Below are 17201 nucleotides of genomic sequence, written 5' to 3'. Positions count from 1 at the left end.
TCTGCTTTAAAAAAATTTGCTCTAAAAACCTGGTTTCTACTTTGAAAATAATTTTATTTCCGTAGGCCTGTGCTTCCAACTGTTGCCAGAAAATGCTTAGATATGTTACATATTAAAGTGATGGGCTTGTAATTGCTAGGCTGCTTCTATTGATGATAATGGTAGTGTTCCAGCCAGCCGGGATTTTGATAGAACAATTAATAGCATTTAACTATCTTGGGAACCCATTGTTTTGGAATAATTCAGTGGCCTCCAGAAAGCTGGGTTAACCATATGTTTGGATGCCTAAAGCTTAAGCAGGATTGAAGCTTCAGTTTAGGTAGCATAGTGGGTATCACCTTTTGTTTCACGTGTGAAAGGTTTGAAACTAGGCAGAAACCACTTCTTTGCTGGAGGATCTATAACTCAGTGGTACTGTACTGAATCTGTTCTGAATCTGGCATTTCCAGTTACAAACCCAGGTAATGGGGAAAGCATTTTCCTGAGCTCCTAGAGAACCACTGCCAGTTAGAAATAGGGAACACTGTAGTAGGATTTGGATCAGGGTGGTCCAACGCATGCCGCAAGCACTGCATGCAACCCTCAAGGCCTTCTTTTGCAGCCTTCGCCAACATTTGACACCCCCCATGCCCTTGCTCTTCCCAAAGCTTGGGTAAGCGAGGTGCTGGGCTTTGTGAAATAGGTGTGAGGTTTTCACAGGGTCCTAGAGTCATTCTGTCTCCTTTCCCGAGCCTAGTTACTGGTTTCCCAGCTTTGGGAAAGTGGAGGCAAAGCTCCAGGAGCTTGCCAGAGCCTCTCGCTTCCTTCCCAAAGCCTGCTGTCTCCCTTTGCCAGCTTTGGGAAGGCAGCACAAGGTCCGGACCAAATTTTGGCCTCACTCCCCCACGCGACAAGGCAGTGTATGGCCCACAGATTCTGTGTCAAAGTTGTGGCCCACTTGGTATGAAAAGTTGGGGCCGCCCTGATTTAGTTGGAAATACAGGATGGAATTCAATGTCCCATGATTGTGATGGTTCCATCAGGGCAAAGCTTTCTGCTTCCTGGATGGAACAATCTCCTCTCTCCAAGCACTGTTCTGGGGGTGCTTCTGACACACACATACACACACTCTGATTTTTTTTGGGGGGGGGTGCTCAGGAGGAAGATGTAAGGGAACCCCATTGCATTAATGGGTCTGGTTGCAGTGGCTCCCTCTAGTGCAACTATTTAGTTGAATTCAGCACATAGACTGATCAGTATTAGCCAGCTTCCTGCCAGACTTAACCATGGCAGTAGGACTAAGAGAATGTCAAGGCTTCTAACTTCTAACATCAGAAGTGGCTACTGGATTAGGCCAAAGGCCCATCTCGTCCATCAACCTGTTCTCACAGTGACCAGCCTCCAATGGATGCCCGCAAAGCAGGACATGAGTGCAACTGATAGGCCTGCCCTCCATGAATGTGCCTATCTTTTAAGCCAACCAAGTTGGCCATCGCTACATTTTGTGGGAGAGAATTTCATCATTTAGCAATGCTCTGTGTGAAGGGGTACTTACTCCTGGCTGTCCTAAACCTTCCAATACCCAGCTCTGTGTGACGCCCCCCCCCCCCGTTCCACTCTCAGGAGAAAGGGAGAAAGTCTTTTCTCTAGCCATCGGTTCTCCGTTGCAATTTTTGCAAGATCACGTTACAAATGTGATGTGTACTGAGAATCGAGCACATCTTAATTGCGTTTCTCAGGGTTTCTGCATATATTATGCCTGCCCACATCCTGGGGAGCTGGGTTTAGCTACGGTATGCGTTCCCAGCACTGCTTGAAATACTGTCTGACGGACAGTAGAGCCAGACCACAATCTGGTGATGTAGTCCCTCCTCTAGAGTAGGCTGGAGCCTATCTCTGTTTGGCTGTGGAGTCAGCTAGCCACAGAGTGGGGAGGAACAGCACTTGGGGGGATAGAAAAGGAGCAGTTTCTGAGGGAGAGGGGTAGACAAGGCTGGATTTAAGAAGAGAGGTTTGGTTTGGTTTTGAAAAAGAGCAAAGGTTCACGTTAAGAAATAGGGTTTAGTTGAAGTTGGGAGTTAGGGAATGAGTTCAGGAGAACTGCTTCTGAGGGACGTTAAGCATTCACACTGAGGAGGGCTACCCATAGCGAGAGGATGGAGCCTCGCAGCTTGGGTAGGGAGACCGGGTTGAGGGTCTGGGGAAGGTATACAGCCCTGGGAGGGCTGAGTCTGAGTCGGGAGAGGTAGATCCTTTGGGAATACAGGCTACCTGGGTCTCAGTAGAGCCAGGAAAGGAGAGTTCTTCTAGGTCAGGCATCCCCAAACTTCGGCCCTCCAGATGTTTTGGACTACAATTCCCATCATCCCTGACCACTGGTCCTGTTAGCTAGGGATCATGGGAGTTGTAGGCCAAAACATCTGGAGGGCCGCAGTTTGGGGATGCCTGTTCTAGGTACTGAAGACTCCCAAACCAGTAACAAGGGGTGAGAGGATCCCCTGGGTCTGTTACACCATTTAGAAGACCTCATGAACCAAAGGATTAAGCTGTGAAGGAATCTGTATGGTGCTGAAAGTTTTTAACTGTAATATATAAGTGACAGAAACTGAGTTGAGCATTTGACCATCTCTTCTAGAAACCTGAACAATGACCATCTGAAATGTAACACCTGATTTTTAGTAACTGAAGAAGAGTTGTGTCTATAGAATTGTGTTCAAGCCAGAGACGTGGTTAAAGAAAATAAGTTAGCTTCAGCCTGAAAGAATGCATTATGCGGCTTAGGACCCTCGTACCTACGGGACCGCCTCTCCCGGTATGACCCACAGAGGACATTAAGGTCCACAAATAATAACATACAGGTACTGAAGATCCCGAGTCACAAGGTGGTTAGGCTGGCCTCGACCAGGACCAGGGCCTTCTCAGTACTGGCCCCGACCTGGTGGAATGCTCTGTCCCAGGAGACTAGGGCCCTGCGGGATTTGTCATCTTTCTGTAGGGCCTGCAAGACAGAGCTGTTCCGTTTGGCCTTTGGACTGACGCAGACTGACCCCACGGTTACCCTCCCCTAAGGTTTTATCTCATAATGGTTTTATCTTATTTGTAGGTTTTTAATTTTAAAATTGAATTTTAACATTATATTAATCTGCATTTTAACTGAATTGTTTCTTTTATACTTGTGTTGATATTATTTGTTGTTAGCTGCCCTGAGCCCGGTCTTGACTGGGAAGGGCGGGGTATAAATATTATTATTATTATTATTATTATTATTATTATTATTATTATTATTATTATTTCCTGACCTGCTTTGTTTCATAAGCCTCTTTTTGTTTAATGAAACATTTCTTGTTTGTTTGATCAGCTCCCGCCTGAGACTCTAAATCATTAAGTTTTCCCTCACACAAATCCCCCACCAGATAATCTGTGGTAAATTGTAGAAATTCATATAATTGGTGTTCTGTGAGGTGGGTGCACTATATTTAATTGGGGGCAGTTAGCGGGAGAGGATCCGCCACATTATTAATTAGTGGTATTAAGTGGTGGGTCTGCTACAGCCGATTTGGAACGATCTTAATTGTGTAGCATTACTGACTTGCGGAAAATAACAGGATGCTTTGATGGGGTTGGTATTATTTGTGATATTTGTCTCAGAGGAGGGGCATAAGACATTTGAAAGACCTTTAAAAAAAATTTTGATCATTTAAAGGTCGCTTATTAACGGTGAGCCTGGTACACAATTGATCAAACTTACGTTAATCCGTTTCCATGCTATGTCCTTGACTGCAGTGAGTCAGAAAGCTTATTCCTTTCTGCTACTTGTTTGAGCTAGCCCAGTGAGGGGAAAATGTCCGTTTTCCTCATTGGAAAGCATTCTACCAGGATCTAACACCACCACCCCAAACTTTTCTCCCACTTTGCAGGTGCCCTCGTGACAAATTTTTTGACTTCGGATCTGGACAGTTACTCGTACTTGAAGAAAGTGGCCTTAGAAGGACACCTTTACAATGGATTTAATTTAATAGCAGCAGACTTGAAGTAAGTATATAAAAACTTCGCAGCTAAGGCAGCAAAGGGGGAGGAAAAAACAAGGGCCAATGGGGTGCGTATAATGGATAGCACTAAATGTTTATACCGTGGGTATATGTCGGAGCAAAGCCTATTCTGTCCCCCCCCCCCTTTTTAATGAAGAAATTGTGTTGTTGTTTTATTAAGGAACGAATTTAGGGTTGTAGCATTCTTGAGTTGTACTCAGAGCAGCCCCATTGAAACTGGTGGACATGGCAATCTTAATTTCAATGGGTTTACTCTGGGCAATGAGTGTACATTTTACCTTTATTCAGTAGGCTAGTTTCTACACGCCCTCACAAACCCCATTCTGTCCTTCACCCAGGCAAGCCAGAGGCATTATCAGGACATAGTCCAGCCAGGCAAAAACATGATGGGGTTAGAAACAGAGCCAGTGGGAGGTGTGGCCTGGGGAGAGATCTCAGGGCCAGGTCAGGAGGCCTGGAGGGCCACATTTGCCCTCTGAGCTTGAGGTTCCCTACCCATGCTACACTGCGGTTGTGGAGAAGGGAGACAGGATTGCCAGGCAAGCTGCATACATAACTAAAAGGATAAGGAAGGAAGCGCGGTGCCATCTCACAGTTATTACAAACTAATGGTTGCAATCTGCTCGCTTTGTTCACCTGGTCAGGCATCTGGGGAGAACTTGAATGGTAAAGGAGCGAGAGGCAGAAACAGATGTGGTGATAATGATGAAGTCACATCCCAGGTGTCAAGTGGGAACTGTCAATAATCCGAGTGGATCTGAAGTCAAGCACACTTCAAGTATCATTTCATACGATTCTGCAGATCTTCGCGGGGCTTTCTGAATTAGTCACATAATGAATCTGGGATGCGGTCCTGGGAGAAAGCAGAGACAGAGTGCTAGTGAACTGTGCAGTCCCTGGCAGAGCTCTAATTAACCCAAGAGGGTGACCTCAACCTGGGATTTGAAGTAGCCTTTCTAGAAGGAGGCATAAAGCACCACCACCACCACCCCGGATCTGTGAAATCATAGCAATGAGGGGAAATTCTTTGGGTGTACAGTGGTAATTCTAGTTGCGGACTTAATCCATTTCGAGGTGCCGCTCGCACCCCGAAAAGTCCGCAACTAGAGCCCGTCTTCTGCGCATGCGCGAAGCACGCAGATTGCTTCTGTGCATGCGTGGGCGGCGAACCCGGAAATAAACACTTCCGGGTTTGCCGCGTTCGTAAGCTGAAAGTCCGTAACAAGAGCGGAACGTAACATGAGGTATGACTGTATATTATGAACAGTGCAGCTGCTTAACTATTTGGATCCAGCAAACTAAGCACATGTTTGAGCCTCTTATCAATATACCTTGCTTGTTCTACACGCTTTTATGGCACACTTGACCACACAGATTTGTGATGGGACTGTGATATCCACCAGGCGTTTGTGTATCCCTGAAAGGGATGTAAGAATCCCCTGCTAGAGCGCAAAAATCTTGGGTCAGCAGAGGCTGGATGCTGTGGTGGTGCCATGCACTGAGCAGGTGGGGTTGCATTAGGTGGCCCCTAAGATTCATTCTAACTCTAAATTGTATTATTAATTTAAAAAGTCCTTCCAGAAGCACCTTAGAGACCAACTAAGTTTGCCATTGGTATGAGCTTTCGTGTGCTTGCACACTTCTTCAGATACCTGAATACAGGTATCTGAAGAAGTGTGCATGCACACGAAAGCTCACACCAATGACAAACTTAGTTGGTCTCTAAGGTGCTACTGGAAGGGATTTTTAGTTAATTGGTCTCTAAGGTGCTACTGGAAGGAATTGGTATAATTAATGTCATTCCCCACTCACTGGGTTAACCTGCCGCTGAACCAAATGGAGGGTGTTGCTAAGACTTCGTTGCCGCAAACTTCAAATTTATGTGAATTATGTTTTCATTTTGCTTGCCAACCCTGCCCCACAGTGCAGGCCAACATAAATCATATCATTTTGTTTTCCTGTGGTGGAATACAGAAACAGGCGTGGATGCTGAAGTGTGTGCTGCTTGACTATCCTTTTGGCCCTTTGCCAATTATTTCTGGGGCTCTGCCACCCTTAGTTCAGCTCTGTTTTCAGCATTCCTGTTGCCTACTGGGGCTGTCTTCGGCCCAACCGAGTTGCCTTTCAAATTACTTTCAAATGCAGTTGCATTACTTTCAAATGCAGTAACTGGCTTTATCAAATTTATTATTATTTATTCATTTATTCCAGTTGTATTGAAGGACCAACCTAGCAGTTTGAAAGCACATCAAAGTGCAAGTAGATAAATAGGTACCGCTACAGCGGGAAGGTAAACGGCGTTTCCGTGCGCTGCTCTGGTTCGCCAGAAGCAGCTTTGTCAGTCATGCTGACCACATGACCCGGAAGCTGTATGCCGGCTCCCTCGGCCAATAACGCGAGATGAGCGCCGCAACCCCAGAGTCCGTCAAGGCTGGACCTAATGGTCCGGGGTCCCTTTACCTTTACCTTCATGGAAGGATAGGTAGGCCTCTGCGGTATTTTGTATTGCTTCTTAAACAAGATGCCAAAGATGTTGAACTCCTCAGGAACCAAGGCATTATCTGTTAACGGTATAGTTAGGAGTCTGGAGTATATCTGGGATGAGGAACCTCAAGTCCAAGGCCCAAATGCAGCCCTCCAGGCCTTTCTGTCGGACCTTCAGACATTTCCCAGGCCCCTGCTTTTCACCCTCCTTGAGTGCTTTTGCATGGCAGGAGTGCATTCCTGAACTGTGATCATGCCTCTTGCTTGCATGGATGGGTGACTAAGTGATGGGTGTATAACTTTGACTGTACAAAGTTAAAGGTCCCGCTTGTTGCTCTGCTTTCTTTTCACTCTGGCCCTGCTCGCCACTGGCACGCTCCCCCATCCCCAAAAGTTGCTCCCCTGTTGTGCATTTGCCAGTTCGTTCTTACAGTGCATAGCTGACTACTTCAAATACGCTATATGTATTTTGACAAGAAGAGGAAGCTTCCCCTGGGCAGTAATTACTTTCTATATCCATTTCTTGACAGCTCAATAGAGTGTATCAAAGATGGATGGCTGCTAGCCAAAGAGGGGGTTATGCCAAAAAAACCATGTCCTCCTCCTGCTCTCCCTCCCCCAAATAGCCCTCTGGTTTCTCAGAAGTAGTTATAAGAGTTCTTCCCCTCAAATAGGTAGCCTTCAGACTGTGTTTTGCAGTAGGCTTTCAGGTGCATACCAGAACTTCAGGCTTGTGCAATTTCAGTGGATTAAAAGGCTCTGTCACCCTGGTGCGGCAAACCCACTTTTTTGTTTCTTAAATGCATGCTTTGCGGTTAGGAGAATCCTCTGAAAAGTGTTGGATGAATGAACGATGAACGATACAAGGAAATCAGGATGAAATCAAGATCTGAGCTCATGACCATTTAACCTCCCTGCAAACAAATTGGAACAGATTCAGTAAAGACCAGGCATAGTCTAACCTCTGTGTAAGTTTTGTGCAAGCAAGTCAATGCACAAGTCACTTGGGTGAGCCTATGTTTGAATAAAACATGATTTGTGTTCCAGTGTGTTGTAAATGCACACTGCAGCTATTAGTAATCAATAGGTTGGTGTTTGAGCATCACCTGTATGTAGTAGAGCTGTGACTATACAAAGATTACTTGCGAAACTGAGTTGGTGGGTATGTATTGTGACCTGCCGTGGGATAGCTGACCAGTTAATACCAGGCTTGTAAATGGAAGAATTTTTTTTTCCTACGGAGAACTTAAAAATGTTGGGGGTCTTGGCAGACCACTTAATAACATTTTTGTTTGTTTATTCTACAAATCAAAATACATACATAACTCATATTTGAATAACCGTCGAGGTGCCTTATAATGCAATGGAAGAAGGCAAAAAACCCATGATCTTATTCTTTTTTTTTAGCATCAACATCAATACCGTCACTGTATTATGAAAATCATGGGCAGCCAGGCTGCTGAGAAGGGCTCCTTTTTAAACATTTAAGGGGAAATTAGTAGACTGCACCAGTGTGTGAAAAATCACAGGCCCTTGTTCAAAATGGTTTTGATTTCTGTCATCAGAAGAAAAAAAATAAATTGAGTGCAAGACCAAGTGCAGATATTTCTGACTGCTCCACAACCTTACTGTAGATAATGGAGCTTTTGCACCATTGCAGCTTGAGAACCTTTGGCTTAGAGCAGGGGTTAACAACATGGCACCAGACATTCTTGGACTGCAACTCCCATCATCCTTGACTGTTAGCCATGATGGCTGGAGTTGGTGGCAGCTGTAGTTCAACAGCATTCAAATGGCAGCACGTTGGCTAACCCTTGCTTGAAGTGTAGCTTAATTCAGGTGTGTTTTCTTTTCTTTAGAAGAAGGACGGTCTCTGGTTCTGCCACTTGAAAGAAGTCACCCATTCTTTTGGACGGAGGGGGGAATGTCTGTTCTCCCTCGTCTTCCCAGTTGTGTTGTTTAGTCGTTTAGTCGTGTCCGACTCTTCGTGACCCCATGGACCATAGCACGCCAGGCACTCCTGTCTTGCACTGCCTCCCGCAGTTTGGTCAAACTCATGTTCGTAGCTTCGAGAACACTGTCCAACCATCTCGTCCTCTGTCGTCCCCTTCTCCTAGTGCCCTCCATCTTTCCCAACATCAGGGTCTTTTCCAAGGATTCTTCTCTTCTCATGAGGTGGCCAAAGTATTGGAGCCTCAGCTTCACGATCTGTCCTTCCAGGGAGCACTCAGGGCTGATTTCTTTAAGAATGGATAGGTTTGACCTTCTAGCAGTCCATGGGACTCTCAAGAGTCTCCTCCAGCACCATAATTCAAAAGCATCAATTCTTCGACGATCAGCCTTCTTTATGGTCCAGCTCTCACTTCCATACATCACTACTGGGAAAACCATAGCTTTAACTATACGGACCTTTGTCGGCAAAGTGATGTCTCTGCTTTTTAAGATGCTGTCTAGGTTTGTCATTGCTTTTCTCCCAAGAAGCAGGCGTCTTTTAATTTCGTGACTGCTGTCACCATCTGCAGTGATCAAGGAGCCCAAGAAAGTAAAATCTCTCACTGCCTCCATTTCTTCCCCTTCTATTTGCCAGGAGGTGATGGAACCAGTGGCCATGATCTTGGTTTTTTTGATGTTGAGCTTCAGACCATATTTTGCGCTCTCCTCTTTCACCCTCATTAAAAGGTTCTTTAATTCCTCCTCGCTTTCTGCCATCAAGGTTGTGTCATCTGCATATCTGAGGTTGTTGATATTTCTTCCGGCAATCTTAATTCCGGCTTGGGATTCATCTAGTCCAGCCTTTCGCATGATGAATTCTGCATATAAGTTAAATAAGCAGGGAGACAATATACAACCTTGTCGTACTCCTTTCCCAATTTTGAACCAATCAGTTGTTCCATATCCAGTTCTAACTGTAGCTTCTTGTCCCACATAGAGATTTCTCAGGAGACAGATGAGGTGATCAGGCACTCCCATTTCTTTAAGAACTTGCCATAGTTTGCTGTGGTCGACACAGTCAAAGGCTTTTGCATAGTCAATGAAGCAGAAGTAGACGTTTTTCTGGAACTCTCTAGCTTTCTCCATAATCCAGCGCATGTTTGCTATTTGGTCTCTGGTTCCTCTGCCCTTTCGAAATCCAGCTTGCACTTCTGGGAGTTCTCGGTCCACATACTGCCTAAGCCTGCCTTGTAGAATTTTAAGCATAACCTTGCTAGCGTGTGAAATGAGCGCAATTGTGCGGAAGTTGGAGCATTCTTTGGCACTGCCCTTCTTTGGAATTGGGATGTAGACTGATCTTCTCCAATCCTCTGGCCATTGCTGAGTTTTCCAAACTTGCTGGCATATTGGGTGTAGCACCTTAACAGCATCATCTTTTAAAATTTTAAATAGTTCAGCTGGAATATCATCACTTCCACTGGCCTTGTTATTAGCAGTGCTTTCTAAGGCCCATTTGACTTCACTCTCCAAGATGTCTGGCTCAAGGTCAGCAACCACACTACCTGGGGTGTACGAGACCTCCATATCTTTCTGGTATAATTCCTCTGTGTATTCCTGCCACCTCTTCTTGATGTCTTCTGCTTCTGTTAGGTCCTTACCACTTTTGTCCTTGATTATGGTAATCTTTGTACGAAATGTTCCTTTCATATCTCCAATTTTCTTGAACAGATCTCTGGTTTTCCCCATTCTATTGTTTTCCTCTATTTCTTTGCATTGCTCATTTAAGAAGACCCTCTTGTCTCTCCTTGCTGTTTTTTGGAAATCTGCATTCAGTTTCCTGTATCTTTCCCTATCTCCCTTGCATTTTGCTTGCCTCCTCTCCTCCGCTATTTGTAAGGCCTCGTTGGATAGCCATTTTGCTTTCTTGCATTTCCTTTTCCTTGGGATGGTTTTCGTTGCTGCCTCCTGTATAATGTTACGAGCCTCCATCCATAGTTCTTCAGGCACTCTGTCCACCAAATCTAAATCCTTAAACCTGTTCCTCACTTCCACTGTGTATTCATAAGGGATTTGATTCAGATTGTATCTTACTGGCCCAGTGCTTTTTCCTACTTTCTTCAGTTTAAGCTGGAATTTTGCTATAAGAAGCTGATGATCTGAGTTACAGTCAGCTCCAGGTCTTGTTTTTGCTGACTGTATAGAGCTTCTCCATCTTTGGCTGCAGAGAATATAATCAATCTGATTTCGATGCTGCCCATTTGGTGATATCCATGTGTAGAGTCGTCTCTTGCGTCTTCCCAGTAGTAGCTCAATATTCAGAAGGCACTTGGCTTTGTTTGTTTGACTAGCACTGCATCTCTCCCCCCCCCTTGGTTCTGGAGTGTCAATCTCTTCCGTATGGCAACCCTACTCTGTTGTCTACACCTGCGGCTTGTGATGGAGCCATGCTAATCATGAGCATGGGTTTGAGAGAATGCTTTTTATAAATGTCGTAGCTTGAAGGTCAAAACAATCCATAGTAGAATCTTCCTCTCCGCTTCAAGTAAAGTGGACCATTAGAATTCAGCTGCAGACTGCCGCAAGTCGTGGTAGGTCAGACAGAAGCTTTCATTTAAAACATTTCCTAGTGTCTCCTGCTTAGACCGATGATCTTCAAATCCCAGTGGAATCATAACTACTGGAGGGCATCTTTGTGATTTGCTAATTTGCCCTTGGTCTCTCTGTAATGAAGATGAAAGCTCTCCTGGAACCAGGGGCTGGGGAGGACATGCAGGGAGGGCAGACATGGTTCAGAAATGAGGGCAGCCTTCTCTCCCTACAAGTTCAGGTGGTTTAGACCTCTCTCTGCTGCAATCATTCAGAGCCAGCCCTGACCAGATCTTTGTGGTCTTGGTACGATTATCCCCTGCTCGTCCCTTCTCAATGACAAAGCCACAAATACCTGCTCTGTGCACAATCTGTTGGACAAGGCTGGGTAATAAATAGTCTTGTTTCTCCTTCCTTCCTTCCTTCCTTCCTTCCTTCCTTCCTTCCTTCCTTCCTTCCCTCCTTCCCTCCTTCCCTCCTTCCCTCCTTCCCTCCTTCCTTCCTTCGTCCCTCTTTCTTTCTTTCTTTCTTTCTTTCTTTCTTTCTTTCTTTCTTTCTTTCTTTCTTCTTCTTTCTTTCTTTCTTTGGATTATTTTTTTAAAAAAACAGCTCGCCTTTATATAATTCAAGAATATTAGAGGTGGCTTATAAAGGAATGGCAAAACATAACAGGCTTTTTAAAGAGCCTCTAAAAATACAGTACAGCTTCTAAAAATTCTCTTCCACTGCCCTGCCTTTCCCGACGTCAGTGAGTACCTGAAACTGTCATTTGCGGAGTCAAAACCATTGCTCCATCTTACCCACCATGCTGTCTACTCTAACTGGCAACAGTTCTCTTGAGCAGAAGCCTTTCTTCCACCCTGGCACATCTTCCTTCAAACTGGAAGATGATGGGGATTAACCCTGGGGAAGTCTTCATTCAAAACATGTGCTCTCCCATAAATAGGAAATTTCTGCCCACTTTCAAATGCTTGTGTTCTTTTCTTTCTTGCTTTTAATTTGCTCCTGTTTTGAAGTCCATTCTGCACTTTATCCCCCACCACCACCACCACTGTAACAAGTGATAAGTAGAGTTCTCATTACATGGAGGCACATGGTTAGATCTCGCTTTCCTGGTTTCTTTAGTTTACCTTTTTCCATTCTGCAGTGTGCCAACTCCAATTTGGTTCGGCTAGCCCAAGATGGGCACTGTCCTCACAGATTTTCCTTTGCTTGACTTATGTGTCCACTGTTTCTCTCCTCTGTGAAGAGGAAAAGACAGCAAAGTAGGTATATTTTTAAAACACAACATAAAGGGACTGTTCCCATTAGCTTGTGACCATTTGACAAAAGAGGATAGAAATATATAAGCAGCTTCTGAAAGTGCTGCTCCCTTCCATTGCCCTTGTTTTTTTTGGGGGTGTGTGTGTTTTTTTTAATGAAGGCTGTAAAACAATCCAGGCAATGTGGTTGGCTTATATGCCAAATATTCATTGTGGCCAACATTGGATACAATAATCTCTGAATCATAGCTGCCAAGTTATCCCTTTTTTTAAGGGATTTTCCCTAATGCTGAATAGGCTTCCTCGCGAGAAAAGGGAAAACTTGGCAGCTATGCTCTGAATTGCAAAAGCCTTCAGTGATGTCTTGTGGATATTTCGCCCTTAGGCTTTGATACTAGTGGCTACGTTGCCCGCAAGGCACTCAGAATTCCCTTTGGTAATAAGATTGATCTTGAAACGTAATTCCAAACAGTTTACTCTGAAGCTATAAATTTCTGTGGCTGGCTCATGTCGCTGTTTGTCTGCGGCGAAGTTAACACCACTTGTTTTCAGAGGCTCTCTGCGTGTTGATATTGGGCTGGATCCAGAGGTGCCCGTGAGCAGCAGAAGGGCCTCTTCTGTGGGCAGAAGGGCCTTTTCTGACATAGCGCAAGATTCTTGCACAAGAAAGAGAGGACTGGGAAACCAGAGGTTGGATTCTGTTTGTGCAAGGCATCGCAGAACCCCCTCTGCATTACACAACTTGCCGCCAACACTACCCCTTGCAGAAAGTGGAACAGTAGCTGCTCACCAGAACCTCTCCATCTAAGGGCATCTTTGGATCCAAACAGAGTAGATTCCTCTAAAAAGACGGGATTAAAAGAAAAGAAAGGAAAAGAAAGCTCTCTTAAATAAATAAATAAATAAAACACCTTGTCTTTCATGCTAGCTCCTGCTTTTAAAATAAAATGCATATGAATAAAAGCACGTTATATCCTTCCTTTCTGTCATGCAAGATATCTAAGGCAGCTAAAAACATTTTATAATAGCTGTTGCAGGAATATAGGGCTGGGTCCAACTGTTTTACTCAGAGCAGACCCAGTTGAAATCAATGGAGCCAAGTTTATCGTGTTTTTAATATTCTGTTGGGAGCCGCCCAGAGTGCCTAGGGAAACCCAGCCAGATGGGCAGGGTATAAATAATTATAATTATAATTATTTTATTTTATTTTTATTATCAGTCTCCAGTGATTTCAATGGGTCTTTTCTGAGTGGAACTAACTTTGAATGCTCTCCAAGGGTGGCAGCTCCTATTCCTCATGCCTGAGTCCAGCACTTCATCTTATTTTTGAATATCATGCTGCTACAGTATGGGCAACAGCGATGAAAAATCAGAGCAGGTGGCAGTATTTTGGGGGAAAGCTGACCTACCAGCCCAGTTTTAGAGGACGGAATGTGGCCCTTCTTTCCTGAGCTAGTTATAACATTCCCTTCCTGGAATGTGTGAGTGCCAGCGTGTGTGTGTGTGTGTGTGTGTGTGTGTGTGTGTGTGTGTGTGTGTGTTTTCTAGCTGCTGAAACTATTTGCTGTTTAAATCTGTTACGGTTTGAGGTATGTGGAATACGGTTTGGGGAAATGTGGAATGTTGGGGAAATAAGCTACAGATGTCCTGAATTAACAAGGCTATGCTTCAGATGCATCTCCCATTGTCCTGCCCCCAATCCCCTAAACTCCAAGGAATGTTAACTGCTGAAATTCTCAAACCAGAACTTCAAGGCAAGTATTAATGTTGCTTTCACACTCAAGCCTGCCACTAAAGGAAGTCTCTGGTGACTACTTAAATCAGCACAAGATAGTCTTTTGCAGCTTGGCTAATAGATACATGTAAGAGCTGGCTCTGGATTAGCTTCTGGGGTGCCCCCTCACTCACTCAAAGACAGCTTTTTTAATATACTTCTTAAAGGCTTGGCACAAACATCAGTCAGATCATGGTTTACAGAGCCTAACTGGTTTGATGAGTCTAAATTGACAAACACTGGTTTGCGATAGGGGGCAGAAGTCAGATTATAAAATGATGGTTTGAATTTAGGCAACCTGGTTTATATTACATCCGACTCTGCAAATAGCAAACTAGGCTTGATGTTTTCCACATATTTAGCTCTTCTTGTCTGCTTATGTCTTTAGCTGTTTATAGCCTTTCAAGGAGTTGGTCTACATGGTCAAGTTGGGACATTTTCTATAGAGGCTTCCCAGGCAGGTGTGATTTGTGGCTAGAATGTTGTACTGGAACCAGAGTCAGCGCTGTCCTGGAGCCAACTATCCAGTGCACTTGTTGCAATGGTATCATCCATCTAGGGAAGCTTGAAAATAGAAGGAGCTAAATCTCCACTTAAGAAAAATTCTGAATTTTGTATAGCGTGCAACTATCCCTGTTTGACCAGGAATAGTCTTTGTTTTCAGGTACCTGAGCTTAATCAGATACAGTCTTTATTTTTGCATTGTTGGGGGGGGGGGGAATTCTCGAAAAACATTTTAACATCAGTGAATTACTGGGAACTCTAGTAGTTTGGTGTTCTTCAGCTTTGGGTCCCCAGATGTTGTGGGGTTACAACTCCCATCATCCCTGACCATTGGTTAAGCTGGTTTGGGCTGATGGGAGTTGTAGTCCAGCAATATGTGGGAACCAGAGTTGAAGAATCCTGAAGTTGTAGGTGCATTGTGTTTAGTGCCAACACATTTGAATGGACACAGTGACAGATTGCCTACACAGGCAACAGCCTACACATTCGCACACCGCTGCTTAGTTTGAATTGTTGGTAACCTATTTTAAGATAGTTGTGGTTTTCTAGTGTGTTCAGCTGAAAAAAGCAAACACCATAATAGCTTGGAAGGAAGGCAGTTGCAGATTAAGTTAACATAGCATGCAGAAAGCAAAGCAGAGTCTTCAGCAATGAGTAATAACAAGGGCAATTCAGACAGTGGTGAGTATCTGGGGTGTTACACGACCCTTGCTTTATTTCTAATTTTGGGGGCGGGGTGAAATGGAAAGCACATGACCATTGGTGCTTTAGCACACATTCCACTAAACTGTTGTGCACTACTGCAAATGTGCGAAATATTTGTGGAAGCCCATAGCAGTCTTTGAAACTTGCTTGGTTGCTTGAAAATATGTTCAGTCCTTGACACGATCTTTATTAATGGATTTCTCCTCTCTCCTCTCTCTCTATTTTTTTTTTAAAAACCCAGCAAAATACATAGTTAAAATCTAGAAGCCTGGAAACTACAAAACTCCTATCCTGGAGGAGTTGTGGAATAGTACATGAGATGAATTTATATTGAGCAGAACATCTGATTGACTTGCCTTGGGAACGAGCCTGATACGTTCGTTCTTTTTGCTGAATTTTGCTTTCTTTCTTTTTAAAAAAAATAACACTGGCTTTTTTAGCCATGCATGACCAGCTTGGGTTTTGTAAGGAATTGCTGGAATGTATGTCTTTGAGAGGGGTGGGGGATAAAGATCTAAGGTGAAACATACCAACATGACTAATGGGTGACGCATCATCCACTTGGGGTTCTTTTGTAGGAGGGGGAGATATTTCAAGTGTAAAGGTGCTCCCTCCATAGAAAATAAAGTGATAAATCAGAGGTTTATGTTTGCCATGCAATTATGAGGGCCGTGAAATGGCTGCAAAAGAGTGCAAATCCTTCATTTCTAATGACAGACGCTCATTTGTTTGGCACAACTATTCCCTGCTGCTTTGGTTCCCTACTGCCTGTTCCATGTGTGGCATTAGAGCATGAGTCGGCAAACTAAGGCCCACGGGCTGAATCAGGCCCAATTGCCTTCTAGATCCAGCACACGGATGGTCCGGGAATCGCTGCATGGATCACCAGCATGCACGTTCTTTCCCTCTCCCTCCCTCTCCCTCACACGGCGGCGCTTTTCTCCTCAGGGACGGAGCAATCTTGTCCCACGCCGGGTGCCCGCCTGCCCGCCTCAGCAGGGTGGCACTGTGAAGGGTGTGTGTGACGCCAGCTGCCGGCTGCTGCTGCGTTTTCCTCCTGCTCCTCCTCCCTCTCCCTCAGTCCACCCTTCCTTCCTTCTCCGCGCCCCTTTTCCGCACCACTTCCTCACGCACTTTCTTCGCCACCTGCCTGCCTGCCTCCCTCCTTCATTCCTTCCATGGTGTTTAGGCGGGTTGTTGCAATGGCCGTGGCCGCCACTTGCGGGTTGGTGGGCTTCTTCTTTCCAGGTTGGAAAAAGCTGGTGGAGTATATTAGTCTATTGTAACACAAAGTCAAGAGTGACGCAAGGACAGCAATACGTCACTTGTTTGCATTAAGTTAAAAATTAGCATGGCTTAACGTTGCGTTCAAACCAGGCGGCTGTTTAATTCATGTTTAATTTGCTGTGTAAAACTGATTTGTGTTTAATAAAGAGAGGGAGAAAGGAAGGCCTGTCCCGGTGTTCCGACTAATAGGGATTGTGATGGTCAAACTTCTGTTGAAAGGGAAATGTTGGAGTTGTCTTTTAATTGATGGTCCTTTACTGCACATCTAGCTGTTCCTTTGAAACTTGAATGACATTCAGATGGAGATATTCTTGTGCGCTCAATTCAGTTGACAACCATGCTTCGAAACACTTTATGTGATGACAGAAGGGAGCGCCCACCTAATTGCTGGCAGTGGAGAGAGCTCAGAAGCACCAGGGGCAGGATCCCGTGGGAGGAATCATCCGAGCATCCAGACAGGTTTCCACAGAAGGAAGCTAGTCTTGGGGGGGGGGGCAGTGGTACAGTTGCCAGGCGCTGCCCGTTGAAAGGTGACTTAAGGCAGTGGTTTCTGAATCCTGCAGCTCCTCCGCAGTTGAATCAGATGTCTCTGCAAGATCAGTAAGGCAAGCTTCTCTTCTCAGATGGTGTCCCTTGTTG

The 17201-nt window shown here is 44.8% G+C and overlaps 1 protein-coding gene across 6 annotated transcripts in view; it reads left to right on the top strand.

Annotated features, from left to right (window-relative positions):
* Positions 1-17201, top strand: part of TANGO2 (transport and golgi organization 2 homolog) — a 108337-nt gene that overhangs the window by 65117 nt on the left and 26019 nt on the right. For all 6 annotated transcript variants that reach the window (XM_088659554.1, XM_035097847.3, XM_035097846.3 and 3 more), the window contains one exon: positions 3897-4011. In XM_088659554.1, the coding sequence (XP_088515680.1) occupies positions 3897-4011 (115 nt within the window). The remainder of the gene's footprint in view (positions 1-3896; positions 4012-17201) is intronic.

The sequence above is a fragment of the Zootoca vivipara genome, chromosome 16 (genome assembly GCF_965207765.1).
Source record: "Zootoca vivipara chromosome 16, rZooViv2.hap1.1, whole genome shotgun sequence".
In the NCBI taxonomy this organism is placed as follows: domain Eukaryota; kingdom Metazoa; phylum Chordata; class Lepidosauria; order Squamata; family Lacertidae; genus Zootoca; species Zootoca vivipara.
Note: the sequence above shows the minus strand (reverse complement) of the source record. Positions and strands in the feature narration are given on the sequence as shown.